This window comes from Fopius arisanus, unplaced genomic scaffold (genome assembly GCF_000806365.1).
Source record: "Fopius arisanus strain USDA-PBARC FA_bdor unplaced genomic scaffold, ASM80636v1 scaffold00064, whole genome shotgun sequence".
NCBI lineage: Eukaryota > Metazoa > Arthropoda > Insecta > Hymenoptera > Braconidae > Fopius > Fopius arisanus.
In genome coordinates this window covers 261,174-279,934 of record NW_011887803.1, presented here as the reverse complement: position 1 = coordinate 279,934, position 18,761 = coordinate 261,174, and the positions used below count along the sequence as shown (strand labels likewise).

General features: G+C 34.5%; 1 protein-coding gene across 1 annotated transcript; it reads left to right on the top strand.

Annotated features, from left to right (window-relative positions):
- The first annotated feature begins 58 nt into the window (after window positions 1–58).
- On the top strand, window positions 59–18,525 carry LOC105269114 (uncharacterized). The gene is made up of 10 exons (XM_011309120.1): window positions 59–1,018; window positions 3,119–3,173; window positions 6,213–6,444; window positions 7,124–7,763; window positions 9,742–10,635; window positions 11,391–11,469; window positions 16,211–16,243; window positions 16,426–16,610; window positions 16,792–16,957; window positions 18,021–18,525. Exons 1-10 carry the CDS (start codon window positions 211–213, stop codon window positions 18,373–18,375), a joined length of 3,447 nt encoding a protein of 1,148 aa, XP_011307422.1. The 5' UTR covers window positions 59–210; the 3' UTR covers window positions 18,376–18,525.
- The last annotated feature ends 236 nt before the right edge of the window (window positions 18,526–18,761 follow it).

The following is an 18,761-nucleotide window of genomic DNA, read 5'->3' as shown; positions in this document are numbered from 1 at the left end:
ACACCCCCGTCAACGGGGTAAACACCAGGTCATACTGCATTTGGCGGGAACAAAGCCTCAGTCCTCGGTAAATTCGAAATCAGTCGTCGCGTAGCACTCATCCGAGTTCGTATCGCACCTGCAGTCCCTGTGCGCCACCCCCCAATCACCCTCCGACCACCCACCCACTGACAACCCCCATTCACCCGGGAGATCCCAGAAAAAAAAAGTATGAAAAAAACATTGAAAAATCCAATTTTCAAAATACTTATTTTCCTCCTGACCGTCAAAAACTCCCACCAAAATACCCCCTGTGATCCTTCCCAGGCCCTTCCCCTCCCACCAGAGGAGTCAATTCACTTCGAAAATGGGTCAGTCTTCCACAGGGGTCAGTTGTACCCCCCAGAGTTGCACTGGAAAGATGGAAACGTGACCTTCGGTTGTTTCTGTCAAATTAACGAGGAAAATCCATGCCTAGTGAAATGCTGTGGAATAAATCAAGTCCTGAGTGATTCCGACGTGTCAAATTGTGTTTCCACTCCCGGTGGGCCCATCGGCCTCCAATTGAGGCCCCAGCATCTCCATGAGGATGTAAGACATCTGGAGAATGCTGAGGAGCACTTTCGGGTGTTCACCAGGGAGATCTGCCCTGGTGTTAGATCCCGGTTACAACCGGAAATGTTTCCTGAAGATAACTTCACACTGTACGGTAATGGCAGTCTTTACGCGATGGATAGGTTAATGGCCGTGGGAGAATTTTGCTTCGATTTGGACGAGGAGAAGGTCCTGAGGGCCCTTGTATGTATCACTGCTGATACTGAGGCTGTCACTGTTGAGGAATCTGTTTACAGACTTGGATTTGTCGTGTCCATTCCATTTCTCGTGGCTACCTTCATTGTTTACGCCATTATTCCGGAGTTACGGAGTCTCTATGGAATGACACTCATGTGTTATGTCGGATGTCTTATCGCTGCTTATGTGTTTCTAATGATAACTCAGACGTTCGTCTATCATGGACAGGCGTCCTGCACCGTCATTGGTAAGTTTTTCATTCAGTAACAGTGAATTCGGTGAAGTAATAGACATTTTTCGCACGTGTGCGCAAAGTCACTTAGGACCCAGTGGGAGCGCTATGTTCATTAATATTTCATGTCGATAATTTGGAAATACCCAGGGTGTTGGGTCAATCATTTTGAAATTTGCGCACGGTGTGCGGTAATTGCGGTCGATTATGACACTAGTTCGTAAAGTTTCACTTTTTTTATAAAGTGCATTGATACGCGGGATCAAGCGTCAATTTTCATACGTAAATTCTTCAATTGTCGGACCTCGGGGATTTTACCCAGAGCGTGCGCAAAATTCAGGGTCCGTTTTCCGCACGCTCTCCAAATTTTCAGAATTACTCGGTAATAATTTTACATCGTATCCATTTTCGCATACGCAAAGCCCATACCTTTTTTATTTCCTGTTCAAAAATGTCTATTTTCCGCACTCGTATTGAAATCAAACATTTCTCTACGAAATTCGGAAAATCCGAATTTTTCCATTTTTTCTGTACTCAACTGCACTCTGAAAAATTCCACGCTTTAAACAAAAAATATATTTTATAATGTTAATAATTATTATATAAAATTATTAACATATATAACATATTATCATATATTATGATTATGTACAATATTTTACTCCGAATTATAATTAATGTTATGATTATCAAAGCAATAGAATTGTCATAATTGAAACGAAATTGAAGGACTAAATAATTTTTTCTAGTGATATTAACAAGAAATGACTTTCTCTTTCACAAATATACTTCCAAGAACTTTTCCTCCATTCATTCATTTCCGTCACTCCCATGCGTATTTACGCTGATATTTATAGTATTACTCATTTCCTTCGCCAATGGTTCGGGACGTTATCACTATAGAAATGATAAGAAATCGCCTGTGATAAATAAATAACGATAAGCCGATCGATTCATCTGAAATTGCCAATGCGATTCCGTAAATCTTGAGTGTTCCCGTAAAACATCAGAAAGATCGCAATGAAATTCTTATCGAAATTCTCGGTAACACGTGCCTCTAAGTGATTCAATTAATTAGGAGTCGATTTGATAAATTACTGATGATAACCCGAAGGAGTGTCGATGCCGGAGACCCACTTCACTCACAATTTCGTGCGGCTAATTTATTTTTTTCTCCTTACGGCGTGTTAACATGCGATTCAGCACTGCAATTACTCCAGTTGACATTTTCCGCAATATTAAAATTATAAATAATCTAAAGAATAATGAATATATTCAATTCTAAAGAATATTGTCAACAGTAAAATTAAACTTCAGATTCGGAAATGTTTTTTTCATTTTTTTTCCATTTTTTTTCATTCAAATTTATTTTTATTTATGCAAATTTTCGCTATTTGCTCTTGAATTTCGCGGAATTAATTATGGGGTCATTGTCGATCCCATGCATCAGTCTATTATCACAATTGAATTCAAGGAAAATCGTGGATAAACACTTCAAGTCATTGATAATGACTTTAAATTCATTGCCATCATGATTCCACGTTATCTGATTATCCAGACTAATTTTTCGTCATTTTAATTAACAATAATAAAATAATATACTATATTATTCGTATATTATAATACGACGATTATTTTTATTTTTACGATATGATATTTTCCACTTAAATATATCATCTACTCTTCAAATCCCCTTTCCTTTTCGTATCAATAATATTCCTAGGAGATATAATGTCTTCTCTCTTAAAGTATAAACTCATACAATATAATTTTAAATATAATTACCACAATTATATAGAATTATATGGATTCGATTTCTCTCTCTGTAATTTTTATCCCAGGAATAAACTATAATTTACCAGCAAGACCTGAGGGTCTTGTTACAATTCCAATTATTATATTCACGATAATTTATGTTAGCATAATTTATTTTTAAATACTCCCTTCGTTTTTATATCAATAAAATAAACACCAGGGGATATCACTATATATATCACTATATGATATATAATGATTGAAATATTAATTCAATATTTATAATGGATATACACTGTCTTAATGAGGAAGATTGACTGAGAGTTGAATAATTAAGAATGTGAGTAGCGTTCGTTGCAGTGTGGGATTTTCCTGTTGATGTCCTTGATAACTACGAGATGTTCTTCCACCAGAGGTTGGAAGTTGTCCAGCATATCTGTCCTCGGCAGGATCGATAAAATTGCATCTACACACTGAAAACAAATAGTTAGAATGTGGATCTTCTCGATTGCGCCAGTCCCCACTCTAGTTTTATCGAGGCAATTCCTTCTCAAGAACTTACTGCTGATACTTAAACCGCTCAGTGATAATCTCAAGGCATCATTGAATGCATCATTATTCTCTTTGAATTATTATTTATCGAGATTGTTTAGATTTAACAACGATACTGTAAGCGATTATTTCAATTTATGCATGTGGCACCACGACATATGGCACACATTCTCGTCATTTTTTTTTTTTCATTGTTATTTTATTTTTGGGACAATATAGTTGCAATTATTTATTGTGGAGTACACGAATAAATAATGTTGATTTCTTTTGTCGAGATAATTGTTGAGCATTTGTGTGGAATTTTTTCACTGAAAAAAGGGAAATAATCATTTTTTCAAATAAAAATTTTTGGTTTCATATCCTAAAAAATTCTAGAAATATATGGGGTGTATAATTTTTATATACTCTTTATAAATAAATAAAAAAACATGGAAGTGGCTTTGTATTATCCTAGAGTTATATATATTTTATTTTATATATTGTTTATTCTGAAAAATTTAATTTAGGTGAAGTTTGAGATTCATTTTGTGAGCATTATATTTTATTGTGTATATTATATATTAGTGGGTATTGTGAGGATTTATTATTTTTTTTTTTTTTGAATTGTCACCGAAAAATGATACGAGCAATTTTCATTCCCTCCAATTTACCGAGTGCGCAATTTGTTGAATGATTCGTTGGGTTGAGTAATAAAATAATAGCCTAAACGTTAATAAAGTGAGTACATGTGTTTGGGATTGTCATAACCGGATAAATAATGTTCAGTTGTGGTCAGCATCTCTGTGGATCAGTGGCGCGACGTTCATCACAGCAAAAACATCTAAACTATTTTCTAATAACTCAGTGCCAGTTAATGTTCTTCCTTTGTGGCTAACACTCGTTCAATTTCTACAACTCAAATTCTTTCCTAATTTCATCTCCAAGTATTCTCCAAACCCATTCATACATTTCTGCATCTGTAATTTGTTGTAACAATTTATTTCGTCGAAAGATTATTAAAAAATTTCCGGATAACTCGGGATTTGTTGATTCCTGAAGTGATGACGTATTTTATTTATTTATTATCAATCATCGAAGTGTCTAAATAATATTGTGAGTGAAAATTGGAAAACTCGTGATTTTTTTAACGGAAAAATTGAAAATTGAAAATTTTTAAAGATAATATGATAAAGAAAATATTGGATAATATGAGTACTTCGAAATTCAATATTTTATTTGCGGAATAAAAATTTGAAATAATAATTAAAACACAATTTAATAGTTTTTTCAATAAAAAAAAATGTAAAATCGTGAAAAAAATTCTTATCATGGAAATTTTCCACTAAAAATGACTGATCAATAATTCTCATTAACGATTTATGTTTATGCATGATGAGTTTATTTCCTGGTGTCGTAACGCAATACCCAGGAAGAATTGTTCATTATCCGGGATTACCGCAATAATGAAAAGAAAAAAAAAATGAAGTGAAAATCAAAAGATTTTTTTCCTCAGGAAAAAAATGGAAAATAGCAATAATCCATTGATCACGAGTTGAATGAACGTTTGAATAACCCATGAGGATTTTTTTCCGGTGTTCCCCATCGAGACCGAATCAATGAAGCGTTTGTAATTATTTTTTCTTCCCCACCTCTCAATCAAACCGAGAAAATAACCATTCCCATTCGTTCTATAAATTATTTCTCCTCATTTCTTGACGCAAACTGAATAATTACAAGTGGAAACAGTTGCAATGGTTTTTCTTAACGATTTTTCTTATCTCCTCCAGCATAACGTCAAGTGCTAGAAGGAATAATAAAAAATAACTATTGAAAATAGGAAATTCAAGTGTTATTATGTTTTTTAAAAATCCAAGAATTATTTAATAACAATTCTCTGCGAAATTCAATTATATATACTATTACATAATCTATAATATACCATTATATACATTTTTTTGGATAATTCATAATTTTTCAAGGGGAAAAAATGGCTTGAGATTTTTTTTTCAGAATTTTTACACTGAGACACGACATAATTAATTTGTTGTTTAATTAGTTTATCGATTACTTCCGTCTCTACTCTCTCTGAAATTCATTCAATGAGAACTTAGACACCCCCTCAAAACCTTGAGTACACCAAAATATAATAAATACATAAAAATAGTTATTTCGGAACACCGAGAGGTTTCAAGTTTATACTTACCCTCGAAAATTGTACCGCATGCCAGTTCAAATCCTCAAGTCCAAAATAACAAATAATAAAAAAAAATACTTCTAATCCAAGAGAGGCCTCCTTAACAACAATTTAAAAATGGGTATATCATTACAACAATTATATTTACAGTAATTTTTTCTGTTAATTCCATCAATTTTTTCTCGTCGGGTGTAACAATTCCCAAAAAATTACGGGATCAGCTGAAATTTGAGGAGTTTAAAAAATTAAGAAGGAGAGACAAAAAAATTGAAAAGGAGAGACTAAAAATTAAAGGAGATTTGAATTTCATCCCTTGAAAACGGTCTGCGCGTATTCTGGTTTGACTACTGACTTGAAAACTCAATTATTTCGCGTTGAGCGATTGGAATAGCTTTACAAAAATTCTCCACAATTTTTTTCACACAGATCAGAAAATCCTCAATTTTCCTTTTGATTCTCTCTTACTGGAGACGTGAACTATTTTCTTTTTCCCGATGTCATCAGCATTCCGCTTCAGTGAATATTGTGGCTTTCCGCAGGGAATTCCAAATGTTTTTCTCCGCGTGACGTTCATCTAATGATTTCTGGTGTTCATGAAAAATTTTATCACGTTGGAAGCATCAAACACACCCATCAACATGCGATGTTGAGGTGAACAAATGCATTTTTATGGAGGAATACCATTACCTGAAGAGACACGAGGAATTTTAGTTGATAATTTTTTGGGAGATCGGAGGACATTGCAAAGTCAATTGCCCCACCATTTAATTCGTCAGGACAATTTTTTCCTTATTGTTATCAAGTGGAAATAGGAAAAATTCGTCAGTTGTCTGCTGATTGTCGAAGGAAACGCGACATGGGGACTCGAAGAATCATTGTGGTGATTGTCTTGTGGTTTTGTGCGAATGTACAGTGCGCTGGTACCAGCATGATCTCCAGGAGAGACTCTAGTCATGGAAATGTAAGAATTATCGAACAGTGGAAATTTTTTGAATTCTTTCTAGAGGTTTCGCCATTTTTTTTCACTCTCCAAATGTTTTTTGAAACTCATGGAAATTTTTGAGACTATTGAGGAAAAATTTTCGATAATTAATCAATTTGTTTTTTTTTTCTATTTATTTTTCGTATTTTTTCTTTGATGATTTTTTCTTTGTATTCTATTTGGAAATACTCAGGATTATAGTCTCCGTGAGATTTCAGAGTTTTTAATCAGGACTTGAGTGATGGAAAATTTATCGGTTTTTAAACAAAAATTTGTAGAGAGAATTTATGAATTAATTGAGAAATAAATTAATTAATAACAAACGGGGAATAATCAAATTCTCAATTCTAATAATTCAGGAACAGATTAAACCGGGATTTAATAATTTTACAATGAAAATATTCTTCAATATTTTAATATTGACATTTCGTGAAATTGAGTTGATTAAAAAAAAAAATGTGTCGATAGTATCTAGCCTAAACCAACTGAAAAAAAAAATAGATTGAACAAATTTTCCACCGCAAAACTCCAGCCTACCACCCCATCCCCCAAAATTCCCAAAAAAGATCTTCCGATTGAAATAAAAATTCGACAACTGGAGATGCCCCAAAAAACGGAAGTATAAGTGAGACCCTGGAAAATCGTATAATTCCAACAGATCTCCAGACCCAAAAGATCGCTACCGGATTCAAAGAAGCCAAAGCTATCAATCTGCTGTCCACCAGATGCATTCATGCTGACAGCAAAAGTGATGAAGTGCTTCACCAACAGCTCAAAACCGATAAACGATCCAGAAGTGCCCCAGATCTACAGAGAGGACCTGCAACCTTCATCAAAAGACCAAACCTCCTTCGAGATGATCCACCGAATTCCCTGCAAACACGGAATCTACGAGATGACAAGAGAACCCCCGACCTTCGATGTCTTCTACCTCCTGGAGACTGGACAAATATTCCTAAACAGTTCGACTAATCAAGTGGCACATACCTACATGAGCATCGACGACTACTGCTTGAGCAGTTGGATGGGACCTAACGGCACATTCACCAGAATCATCGCCTGCTATCCACCCCTCAAACGAGAAATTCCTCTACCCTACACCATAAGTCTTGTCCTGTCAATGCCATTTCTCGCCGCAACATTTCTCATTTACGCTTCCCTGCCAGAGCTGAGGAACATTCATGGAATGACCCTGATGCCTTACGTCGCATCACTCTTCTGGGGCTACGTTGGACTAGCTGTCGTCCAGTTTGGAGCAGCTTCACCCTGGCATCATAAAGGATTTTGCATTTTTGCAGGTAAATTTTATGGGCTTCTCTTCAGTTATCCTCATTCAAAATTTAATGATGAACGTTAGGCTGTGGAATGTCGGGCTTTCTAAGATATTAATTACAGATTTTATTGGGGAATTTTTAAATGAGGGAAATCGATGACATCGTTATTAATTAATGAGAAATTATTATTTCATCATTTATATATGTTAATTATTTATATATATAAAGGATTAGCTGATTTTTTTTCGAAAGCTGATGGTAATTGAATGAATGGGAATTTTTTTGTGGTAAATAAATTTAATTCATCATTTTTTCTGAGGGTGGATCAGGGAGGATCACGTCCTTCAGGGTCTCCATTAAATTCTCGGTTACGTGGCGGAGCTTCTGGGAAAAACTTCTCTCTGTGTAATGTTGCTTCAGCATGACTGCACCTTTCATCGCATCAATTAACGCTTCAGCGCCATTATTCCATGGAGTAGCTATTTTCCATTTTAGAATCGCTGTCAAACTCGTCTGTTACGTACTCTCGACCCACGAAAATTTAGCAATGCAAATTTTCGTCTGCCAGTTGTGAAAAGGTCACTGCTGATACCATGACAATGGAATTTCAAGAATTCTCACCAAAAAATTGTAGTGGAGTTTGGATGATTTTTTTTTTTTGCGCATCGCGCAATCGAAATTGGGAATATCAAATCATCACTGGTTTTTCGTCAATTGAAAATTCGGGGAAGTAATAAATCAAATGTAAAATAAATAATCATAAAGATAATTAATACGTAATATTTGGCCAGTCATTTAAAAATTATTATAACTTAATGAATAACAGGAGAATTTTTTCAAATGCTCAATTCGATCCGAAATTTTTTGAGTCGTAATATTTTAATTTTCCAGGAAAAATCCTCGGATAAATGACGTATATAATCATTATCGATTTGGGCTGGACTCTTAATCATGAAAGGAAAAATAAATCTCCGCGGTATTTTCAATGAAAATATGTCCGAATAAATGATTGCATCTGGTTGACGCATCAATCAATCACCGCTCGTACTACCCCATTTAATTCCACTTCACCTCACTGTTTGTGTTTTCGTTCCGAGTTGAATAAAAAAAAATTGAAAATCCAATTTGCCCTCGACTCGAGTGCGCATTGTTTCTGGGGATTTATGTACCGGAAGTGGAAGATAAGACTCCACCCCTTTGCATTCAGACCTGAAAACCTCCAGTACCCGATAAATCTCTCGTTAAAAAAAATTTTCATCGACTGAATTATTATAATCCATTACTCATTAAAAAATTAATTAACAGAATTGATTATTGATTATCAATGAATATTGAATGGATCGATATTAAATGTTCAACAAAATTTTCAACAAAATGTTAAAAAAAAAATTTTTCTCTCCATCGGCATTAAAAATCGATAAAAAAATAATAGATAATGGATAATTGCTGGTAATATTGACCCAATTACACCGCGGGTTAAATTCGGTAATTAATCATGGATTTGTAAAAAATATTCTCAAGAAATAAGGGAAACAAAAAATGGATTCGCCATCGTAACCCAATGATCTACCACTCGACGATCACTCCTCCCACAAAACCCGCCTTATCACTAAAACGCCTCTTATCACTGAAATAAATATCACCCCACGATAAGTGAATTTCCCACGGGACAAGTTGCCCCAGTCATCTGATATCCACCTCCTCTCAACTTAATTAACCGCCCCCCATCAACGCCCATTAGTCACGATAAAAAAAAAATACCTCACAATTACCAGAAAATGGTAAAACTCCCCAAAGAATAATGATAAAAAAGTAATAACAAGGATGAAAATTAAAAAAAAAAATGAATCAATAATCAAGAGCTGCAGGTTGTGATAATAATTTTCACCTCATCCGGCGCTCCGCCGTCGCCACAGGGGGACCTTCTGGGGACCGACCCGCCATTGAACAACTTGAACAACTTTTAGTCTTACGCAAACAACGAGAGTATAAACACCGCAAGCCATGACTGCTACATTATTTTGGCCTTTCGCAATAATTCTGGTCTTACCTCACCTGTCACTAAACGCACTACTACCGGGTGAAGAGAATTGCCCCGCAGCGGCCTTGATTTACCCGGAGTATGGGGTCAACCTGACCGAGATCATAAGCCTCGAAGGGTCAAAAAGGATTCAATATTTTGCCCCAGAAAATTCAACCCACGATGGAACACATGATTGGGAGATTGACACAGAGAGCATTCTCGAGTCACCGAGGGTCAACGGCTCATGCCCTTGTCTGTCAAGGTCATGTATTGCCATGTGTTGCCCTCAAGGTTATTCATTGAGGAAGAATAATTGCGTCAAATCGGGGGTCGAAGAGGTGAAATTTCCACGGATTTTCGACTCTTCGACCTTGGAGCCCTCGGTGTTGGACTTGAATGAGGCGGAGGGCCTAAATGGGTCCTTTCATGTCTTCGAGTGGGACCCGTGTCATGGTGGCCTCAAGTGGCGGCTTGATCCCAAGGTCAAAGCGGATGCGTTCAAGTTGTTGGATAATGGGTCTGTTTATACGGTGCATAATCAGGGAATTGTTCGGTTTGAGGACTATTGTTTGGGGCATGTTGATGGGGATGTGTTCAGTGTTGTTCAGTGCTTTGACATGGATTATGAGGCCCCGCCGGATGACACCAGCTCGGGACTGAAGATGGCGAATTTTATGCCTATTGGGCTTATCCTGTCGGTGCCGTGTTTGATTGCCACTTTTGTTGTGTACTCGATATTACCGGAGCTTGACAATATGCATGGCATGATATTGAGGGCTTATGTGGGGCAATTGGGACTGGCCTACACACCCTTGACGCTGTTGAAGGTCGTCCCGGCGGTGTCACACAATGAGGGCACCTGTATTGCTTTTGGTAATTCCATGATTTTGGGGACTTGGGGATATGGTGTGTCAGATGGGGAATCAATATTGGTGGCTTTATGATTTTGGGCCTTTTCAGGTTTTGCGGGTGGGGGTGAAAGATTATGAGTTGACGAAGAAATCTTTTTTTTTTCTGATTTAGAGGAATATGGTTTTGGGCATGGGGAATTATGAGTTGTCAAAGAAATCCGTATTTTTATGATTTAGAGGGATGTGAATTTTTGGGCATTAGGAATTAATATGGGGAGTTGAGGGAGAAATCTGTGGTTTTATGATTCGGGGCATATCGATTTTCGGGAGATGGAAATGGCGAGATTATGAGTTGCAAACGGATTGGTCTTTGAATGATTCACAGGGATAAACGAATGATTCGATGATTTGTGTTGAAAATGGGACTTATGGACACAATACGTTGCGCTGAGATTTTGAGAAGCTAAATGTTAAAAAAATAAATATCACTAAAAACAATAAAAACTTGATTTCAAAATTCCTTTCAATTTCGTTTACAATTTCCATGTTCCTCTGACGACACAATTTTCAAGTAACTCTGCTAAAAATAAATAAATAAATTGACAACATTAGAATTTACTTTGAAGGAGTTAAGATATTTTTTTCAATTTCCAAAATTCAGAACGAATTCCTTTGGAAAATGGGAAAACTGGGGCGATGTAGAGCTACTTTAAATTCTGTCACGTCAAGTCGATGGATTAATTAATTAAGATTAAACACAATTAATCTTTGTTTCAGCCTTCATTATCCACTTCTCGTTCCTCTCGTCATTCTTCTGGCTCAATGTTATGTGCTTCGATATATGGTGGACCTTCGGGTAAGTTAAAATCGTAATTATTTTTTTAATCGCCTACACCAATCGCTTAATCACCATCAAATATTTGTCACGATAAATCCTCGAATTTTACTCCTCAACTTCAGGATTGCGTTCAAACACTCATAACTTAACGAGTCATTAGCGTAAACGAGAAAATCCACGGGAATTAAATTAATCCGACGCAGAAATCTTGAATTGTTTCGATGAATTTTCTCATTGCTCATTCATTCCGTCGGCCCTTCAATTACTTTCGCCAATTTACAAAAATCAAGACAATTAAATCTGCGCTAATTGCTTTGCTAATTGGATTGTTATATCTGGGAATTGAGGGAGGAATTTTTATCAGTGGGAAAAAAAAAGTGTTGGAGTGGCGATTTAGTTCGTTCATTCTTCGACCGCAAGTTATTTCCTTAGCACAGAACAATGGAAATTGCCTGTACTACGATAAACCCGTGAGTTATTCCTGGAAGTTATATCGAGTGACCCACATTGTTTTTTTTTTTTTTTGAATAAATAAAATGGAGAATGGTCGATATTCTCGCCATCTGCGAAAATTGGGGATTAATTTTTATCTCTCTCTCTCTCTCTCTTTCTCTCTCTCTTTCTCTCTCTTTCTCTGTCTCGAGGGCTTTGATAAATATTTTCTTTTAGTCCTGATAAGTCCGATAAAATTCGCGTCTAAAAAATACCGATAAAATGTCGATTACAGATTTTTTAGTTGAACGAAAAAAATTTGGAGAAAACCGAAAGGAAAAATAAAAATATTCATTTACTGAAAAGATAAGGTGAGATATTTATTGAGAGGTTGTGAATTATTTAATGGTTCATTAATTAATTATTGATTATCAATTGATTTGTATTTATCAATTCTCCCAGCGAAAAGACAATTTTCTAAATAATTCATATTATTGGAAAAAATGATTTTAATGTTATAAAATTCAGAAAAATTGTTGGGACTTTTTTTTCGATATTGTTGAATAATTTTGGATTAATAATACATGGTTCCGAGGGCAAATTTTCTGTTTGAAGCTTCTCAATGAAAAAAATCAGGTACAGATGCTGGTGACCTTCCATGAGAGCTTCTGCTTGAATAATTTTCATTTAATTAATTCAGAGTTAATCCTCGGGATAAGATAATCATGTCCACAACATACGGCTGAAGGTGATAATGGTGGAGGTAATGTGACACATACCGGATGATTAATTTCTCTCGTCTGGTTTTCCCTCGCTATCAATTCAAATGACTATTACATCAGTAGTTGAGATAATTCCTACGAATGCCATCCGTTCTCTCATTCTTATTCAGCCGACGGATTTGGGGTAGGAAGTGACCGCATTAAATTGACTGCGAAATTTCCGTCTTTGACATCTCAATCATCAATTTATTTTGCGCTGTTTTATTCCGGCGAGAGAGAAAATTATTTTCCCCAGCAATCCATTTATTTCGGGAAGTATGAATTTTTTTTTTTCAATGTGGTATTTTGACGATTGTTAATTGCAAATGGTACCGACAGTTTTCGAAATTTGTTTACTGTTTTTTTATTACTTATTATTTTATTTCATATTTTTTACTTTAACTTTTACTATTTTTGTCACTGTATTTCGGAATTAATTTCAATCCATTAAAATTTGTTTTAAAACTGAATCGTGAGTGGTCATAAAATAATAACAAATTATTATTTTTCAATGGAATTTATTTGATGTCATATTTTCTGTTTGACATCTGCCAAATTTGTTGATAACATTCAACAATTCATTGTTTCAACTACTCAACAAAATCAGTTAGAATTTTATATTAAAAAAAAGGGGGGTAATAATTTTCTAAAATACATAAACGGTATTTTCTGAACTGCAAATTCTTATATGTCAATGCAATTAATTTTGTTTCCCATTTTGTTGCTAAATTTTCAAAAGCCTTTTGCAGTTTATTATTTCCGCCGATATTAGTTAGTATTTTTTATAAAAAAAGGGGGTGGTCATGAGATAGAAGTGGTATTTACTGAACTTCATCTGACACTGAGTCTGAGTTGACCTCAGCTCAGAAATCAATACACAACCGCTTTGCGATTATTACTGCCTCTGCAGTCCTCCCACTCTCCTCCCTCCCGGAAGCAGCTAATTCCCTCTTACTTCTCAATTAATTGAGTTATGAAACGATTTGCGGAAATCCCCGGCGAACACTATCAGAGGCCGTCGGTAATTCCACGGAGTTATTAATTTATCAGCGATAAATAATTTTCAAACGATTTCACTGAAATCCCATCAAAAATCGAGCTCAAACAATCACTTAGCAATAAATCGATGGAATAAATGTAGTTTCAGGGCAGTAAATCATAAATTAAGTTATCTTGACCACTGGTAATTAACTTGATGAACAAATTAGGTCTCAACGCAATTGTTGAACATTTTTCAAGGCTCGAATTAAGAAAATTGAAAGATTTTATGTGAACTTTTTTAAAATCTCGATTTGAGACTTTTACAAAGTCCATTTGACCCCCGAAAGTCTCAAATTAAGACTTGATAGACTTGAAATTTGTATTTATCATTCTGAAAGTCGAAAATAAATTTTGTTTGTTGTAAAACTTCACGGAGGAATTTTTTAAAAATTACAACTGTCTTGCATATTACTCCAAAAATTTTTAATTACGATTGTAGAACAATGAATCTTTCGAAATTTTTATTCCACGAATTTCCAAGTCTACATACATAATATATGAATATATGACACATCTTGATATATGTAAATATCAATTTGAGTTCTGAAAGTCTTGTATGATATCCGAAAGCAATTAGTTTAATGAACGTAGGATACAGACCTAGCCATTTTTATGAGGGAGATTAATTACGGCCATCAGCTTGTGGGCTATAATAATAACTGTAATATTATATACATGGAATATCGCGAGTCGCGTCCTTGTTATTGTCCCTTGGAATTCTATCTCCATGTGTACTTCGACCAAACATTCTCGTCCCACCCAAGTTGACACGACTTGAATATTTTTTTCGAGTCCTCATTTATCTTTAGTCCTCTCGTGTCAAACATTTTCACGTTCGTAGTAAGTCTCCAGAAGATAAATAACCGTCAGGATAACAATTGCATGAAATTTGAAAATTCGAAATTTTTGGAAAAGTATCAGAGCAGCATGAAAATCGAGGAGGAATTCACTGAATTTGAAAATTCTAAATTTTTGGAAAAGTATCAGAGCAGCATGAAAATGGAGGAGGTATCCACTGAAATTTGAAAATTCGAAATTTTCGAAAAAGTATCAGGGGAACATGAAAATCGAGGAGGTATTCACTGAAATTTGAAAATTCGAAATTTTTATTAATTGTGAATTTGAAGGAAAATTGCAGCATATGCATGCAATAAAGATTAATTGCGATAAATATAATTGAACACCTCAAGATCGTCATGTTTTTACTCTCCCCCTTCAATTATAGATCACACTTGCGGGGAGCATGTCCCGGGGAATCCCCGGGAAAACTCAATCCTTGCGCTCCCAGAATTCGTGTCCAATTCTCCCAACGGAAACGGATAATTTAATTTATTTCTGACCCCTCACCATTCCACGTCGCTGGACATGGAATCAGCAAAATTAATATCGCCATTTTGACCATTAAATCATCGCGAGAATTTTCCCGGAGAATTTCCCGTATTTAATCAGACAATTACCTTTCAAAATAATTCGCAACAAATCACCGCGAGGCGTCAACAATAAAAAATATTGAATTAATTGAATAATTAATTAATTGAATAATTAATTAATTGTTTAACTGAAGATCTCAATTCCATCTAAAAATATTAACTGAAATAAATTGAATTTCTGAAAATCAATCCGCGAAACCAATAGTCCCCTTTCACCATTGAATATTATTATTATATATTATTTTATTTATTATCATTAATCGTCGTTGTTTATCATTGAAATAAAAAAATTCTCTTATCGTTTTTGAACAGAAGAGAAACTTTTTTAAATGCAAAAAAACAATTTCCATTCCCCGACCAAATTTCCATATTCTTAAAATAAAACGACTTCTTTTCTTTTTCCTCGAAATAAATCAGTCTTTATTTCTAGTTATTTTTTCCACATTGCAATCATGAAAATTCAATGAGTGCAACGCTCAGCATTGAAAATAAATTCTCAAAGAATTAAAAAACTCGATGGAATGCTCTTGACTCTTTGACGAACGGGTGTTTGATGAATAAATAATGAATTTATGAGTCATTAGGCGGTTTGTTTTGGGAAAACGGTGTGGATGAGGGAAACGAGAGTACGTGACTGGAAAATCATTTTCCAGGTATTATTGGATCTAGAGTTGTCGTTTTATCACGAACCCGTGATAACAATGTGAAATGATAATAATAATCAAAATCATATTTTTCAAAAATAACGATAATTATTATTATGCTTGTGAATACTCAATATTTTGTTATTACCAAAAATAATTAATCATTATAATATTGTCTTTATAATACAATTAATTATGTAATATAATAAAAATAATAACAATAATACTTATTGAATTATTTTATTTTTGTTTCTGACTATCAGCTCCATGAATTATTTATATAAATAAATATTTAAAATATATAAAAATTCTGCAAAAAAATACAATTCATTATGAAATCTTTCAATTAGTTAATAACAAATGATAAAATCTTATAATGAGCATGATAAATAGATCAGTATAATGAAGATATTTACTAAAAAAAAATGATGAAAAAAATTTTGTTTGCAAGCCGAAAAGCTGGACAGGTGGTTGAGCAAAACGGGTGAGTGGGTGGGTAACTAGGTATTGAAATTATTGCATCTAAAGTTAGTCGCCTGCATCCCCACCCCAACCCCTAGTGTAAACATTTGATCTCCATTATTGTTCAATTACTGTCGGCTATTTTTTTTTAATGGGAAAAATCAATTGCTCCGGGTAATTAATAGTTGGAGAATTATGTTGCAGAGGCTTTCGTGCACTCCAGGGAAGTGTCAAGCAACGAGAGCGAAAAAAATTTATCATTTACTCGATTTACGCCTGGGGATGTGCATCGATCATCACTGGAGTCTGTTTAATCATGGATTTTGTCCCGGGTATTCCTGATTCCTACATCAAACCGAGATTCGGAGAGAAGAGATGCTGGTTTCCAGGTGAATAAAATATAATATTCCCAGTGTTAATTGTTTATTTATTTTAATTATCGAGAATCAATGAAATTGAGAACCAAGTGGTGAACTTGAGTTCATTTACCTTTGACGACAATTTTTATCCCTCAGTATTCCTTGGTATCCATCGGTTATCGGCTTATTGGTTTTTTATTCTTATTCGCAGATGAAATATCAAAGGCAGTGTATTTTTACGGTCCAATGGGTGTCACGGTCGTCTGCAATATCATCCTGTTCATCTCAACAGCCATGAAAATTCTCCAGCATAAAAGAGATACTGCGACGCAGCTCAAGGGGATTGACAGTCGTCGTCATGACGACAACAAGCAATGGTTCGTTAACTAGATTCTTCACTCATTTTATCCATTCCAATTTCGAAAATTTATAAATTTCAAAAATTTATAAATTTCGAAAGTTTATAAATTTCGAAAATTTATAAATTTCGAAAATTTATAAATTTCGAAAATTTATAAATTTCGAAAGTTTATAAATTTCAAAATTATCTCTTGATAAATTTTATAAATTTTATAAATTTCGAAAATTTATAAATTTCGAAATTTATAAATTTCGAAAATTTATAAATTTCAAAAGTTTATAAATTTCGAAATTATCTCTTGATAAATTTCTCGTCAACAAAATAATTCCTGGAGTACCACGAGGTTTGCATTCCCCCAATTATTATCACGAAGAATTATTTCGAGAACCTCGTTGTTTCGTCGAGGGCTCTCGAAACACTTCCCATACGGCTAGTTTGCTTTTGTATTATGTTTAACATGTTTCCCTCCCATTTCTTCTCTCGCGTCATAAACACATTGAGCCCAATGTGTATTTTCTGGAGTTTACGATCCACCATTTCCCTAGATTTTCGGTTCAATACGCAAACAAATTTTTTATTACCCACAAGAAAGAAAATAAAAAAATTAAAATCCAAGAAAGAATGCGCATGCGAAAAATATGTACATGTGAAATTAATGTAGTAGAAATTAAATCGATTTCCCAAATTTTTTTACCAACAAAAGTCGTAAAGCTTGAAACTATTTGAATAAACTATAAAAATGAAAAATACACTGAGAGAAATATTCAATAAAAATTACGTGTATTTTCCGTAATTCTGGAGCGAAATGTGGTTGTCGGAAATTTTACGGAACTGTCACGTAATTTTTATCTAAAGTCACGTAATTTTTCCGCGGTGTTCCGTAATTTTTATCTGAATTATCGGTAAAAAATAACGATACCGTCATTTAAATTTTTCGAATCAACTCCGTAATCGGTAAATGAACTGAAAGTTCCGTAATTTTTACTAAATATTTCTCTCCGTGTAGTGGAATATAAAAAGTAGTGAAACAATTGTTAAACTTGTAAGACCCAATAACAGTATTTTATGGTATATTTCAGGTTTAATCTCTACCTAAAGCTCTTCATAGTAATGGGAATAAATTGGTCGATGGAGATAATCTCCTGGTTGTTGAACAAGGACACACCCCAGTACGTGTGGTACTTCACAGATCTCGCGAACACCCTCCAGGGTGTTATAATTTTCATAATTTTTGTGTGGAAGGACAAAATAAGGCGATTGCTGGTTAAACGTTTTGGCTGTCAAAAGGGAAAATTTCAATCTGGAAATTCGACAAGGAGTGGTTACCACTCCTCCGCCTCCAACAGAACTTGCACCTCGATAGCACTTCACGATAAAGTACCAGTCGAGAGGAATCGAGTCAATACGACAACAGATGAGAGCGATTGCGTCTGAATTTTTTTATCGAATCATCATTTATATTCGATACAATGAAATCAGACTTGCCTTCATCTCGATAGCTCGATATTGACGAATAAAAATTGAAAAAAAAGATTCAATCCATTCTCACGATTTATTGGGAAAATATTTTTTTCTATCGTTAAATTATTTTCCGTTGACAATTGTTGAATGGAAAATGTTTCAGTTCGATGTTACGATTGATTAATTGATCCAGATATCCAGATATAATTGATTTTATTTGGCAAATCACTGGATGTTTAGTCTGGATACCGATGCCTGTGTATTTATTTTCTAATTTTCGCAGTGAACGCACCATAAATTCATGAGTATTTTTTTTTATGAGCTTTTCATTATTTAAGATATACATTTAATGTACGAAA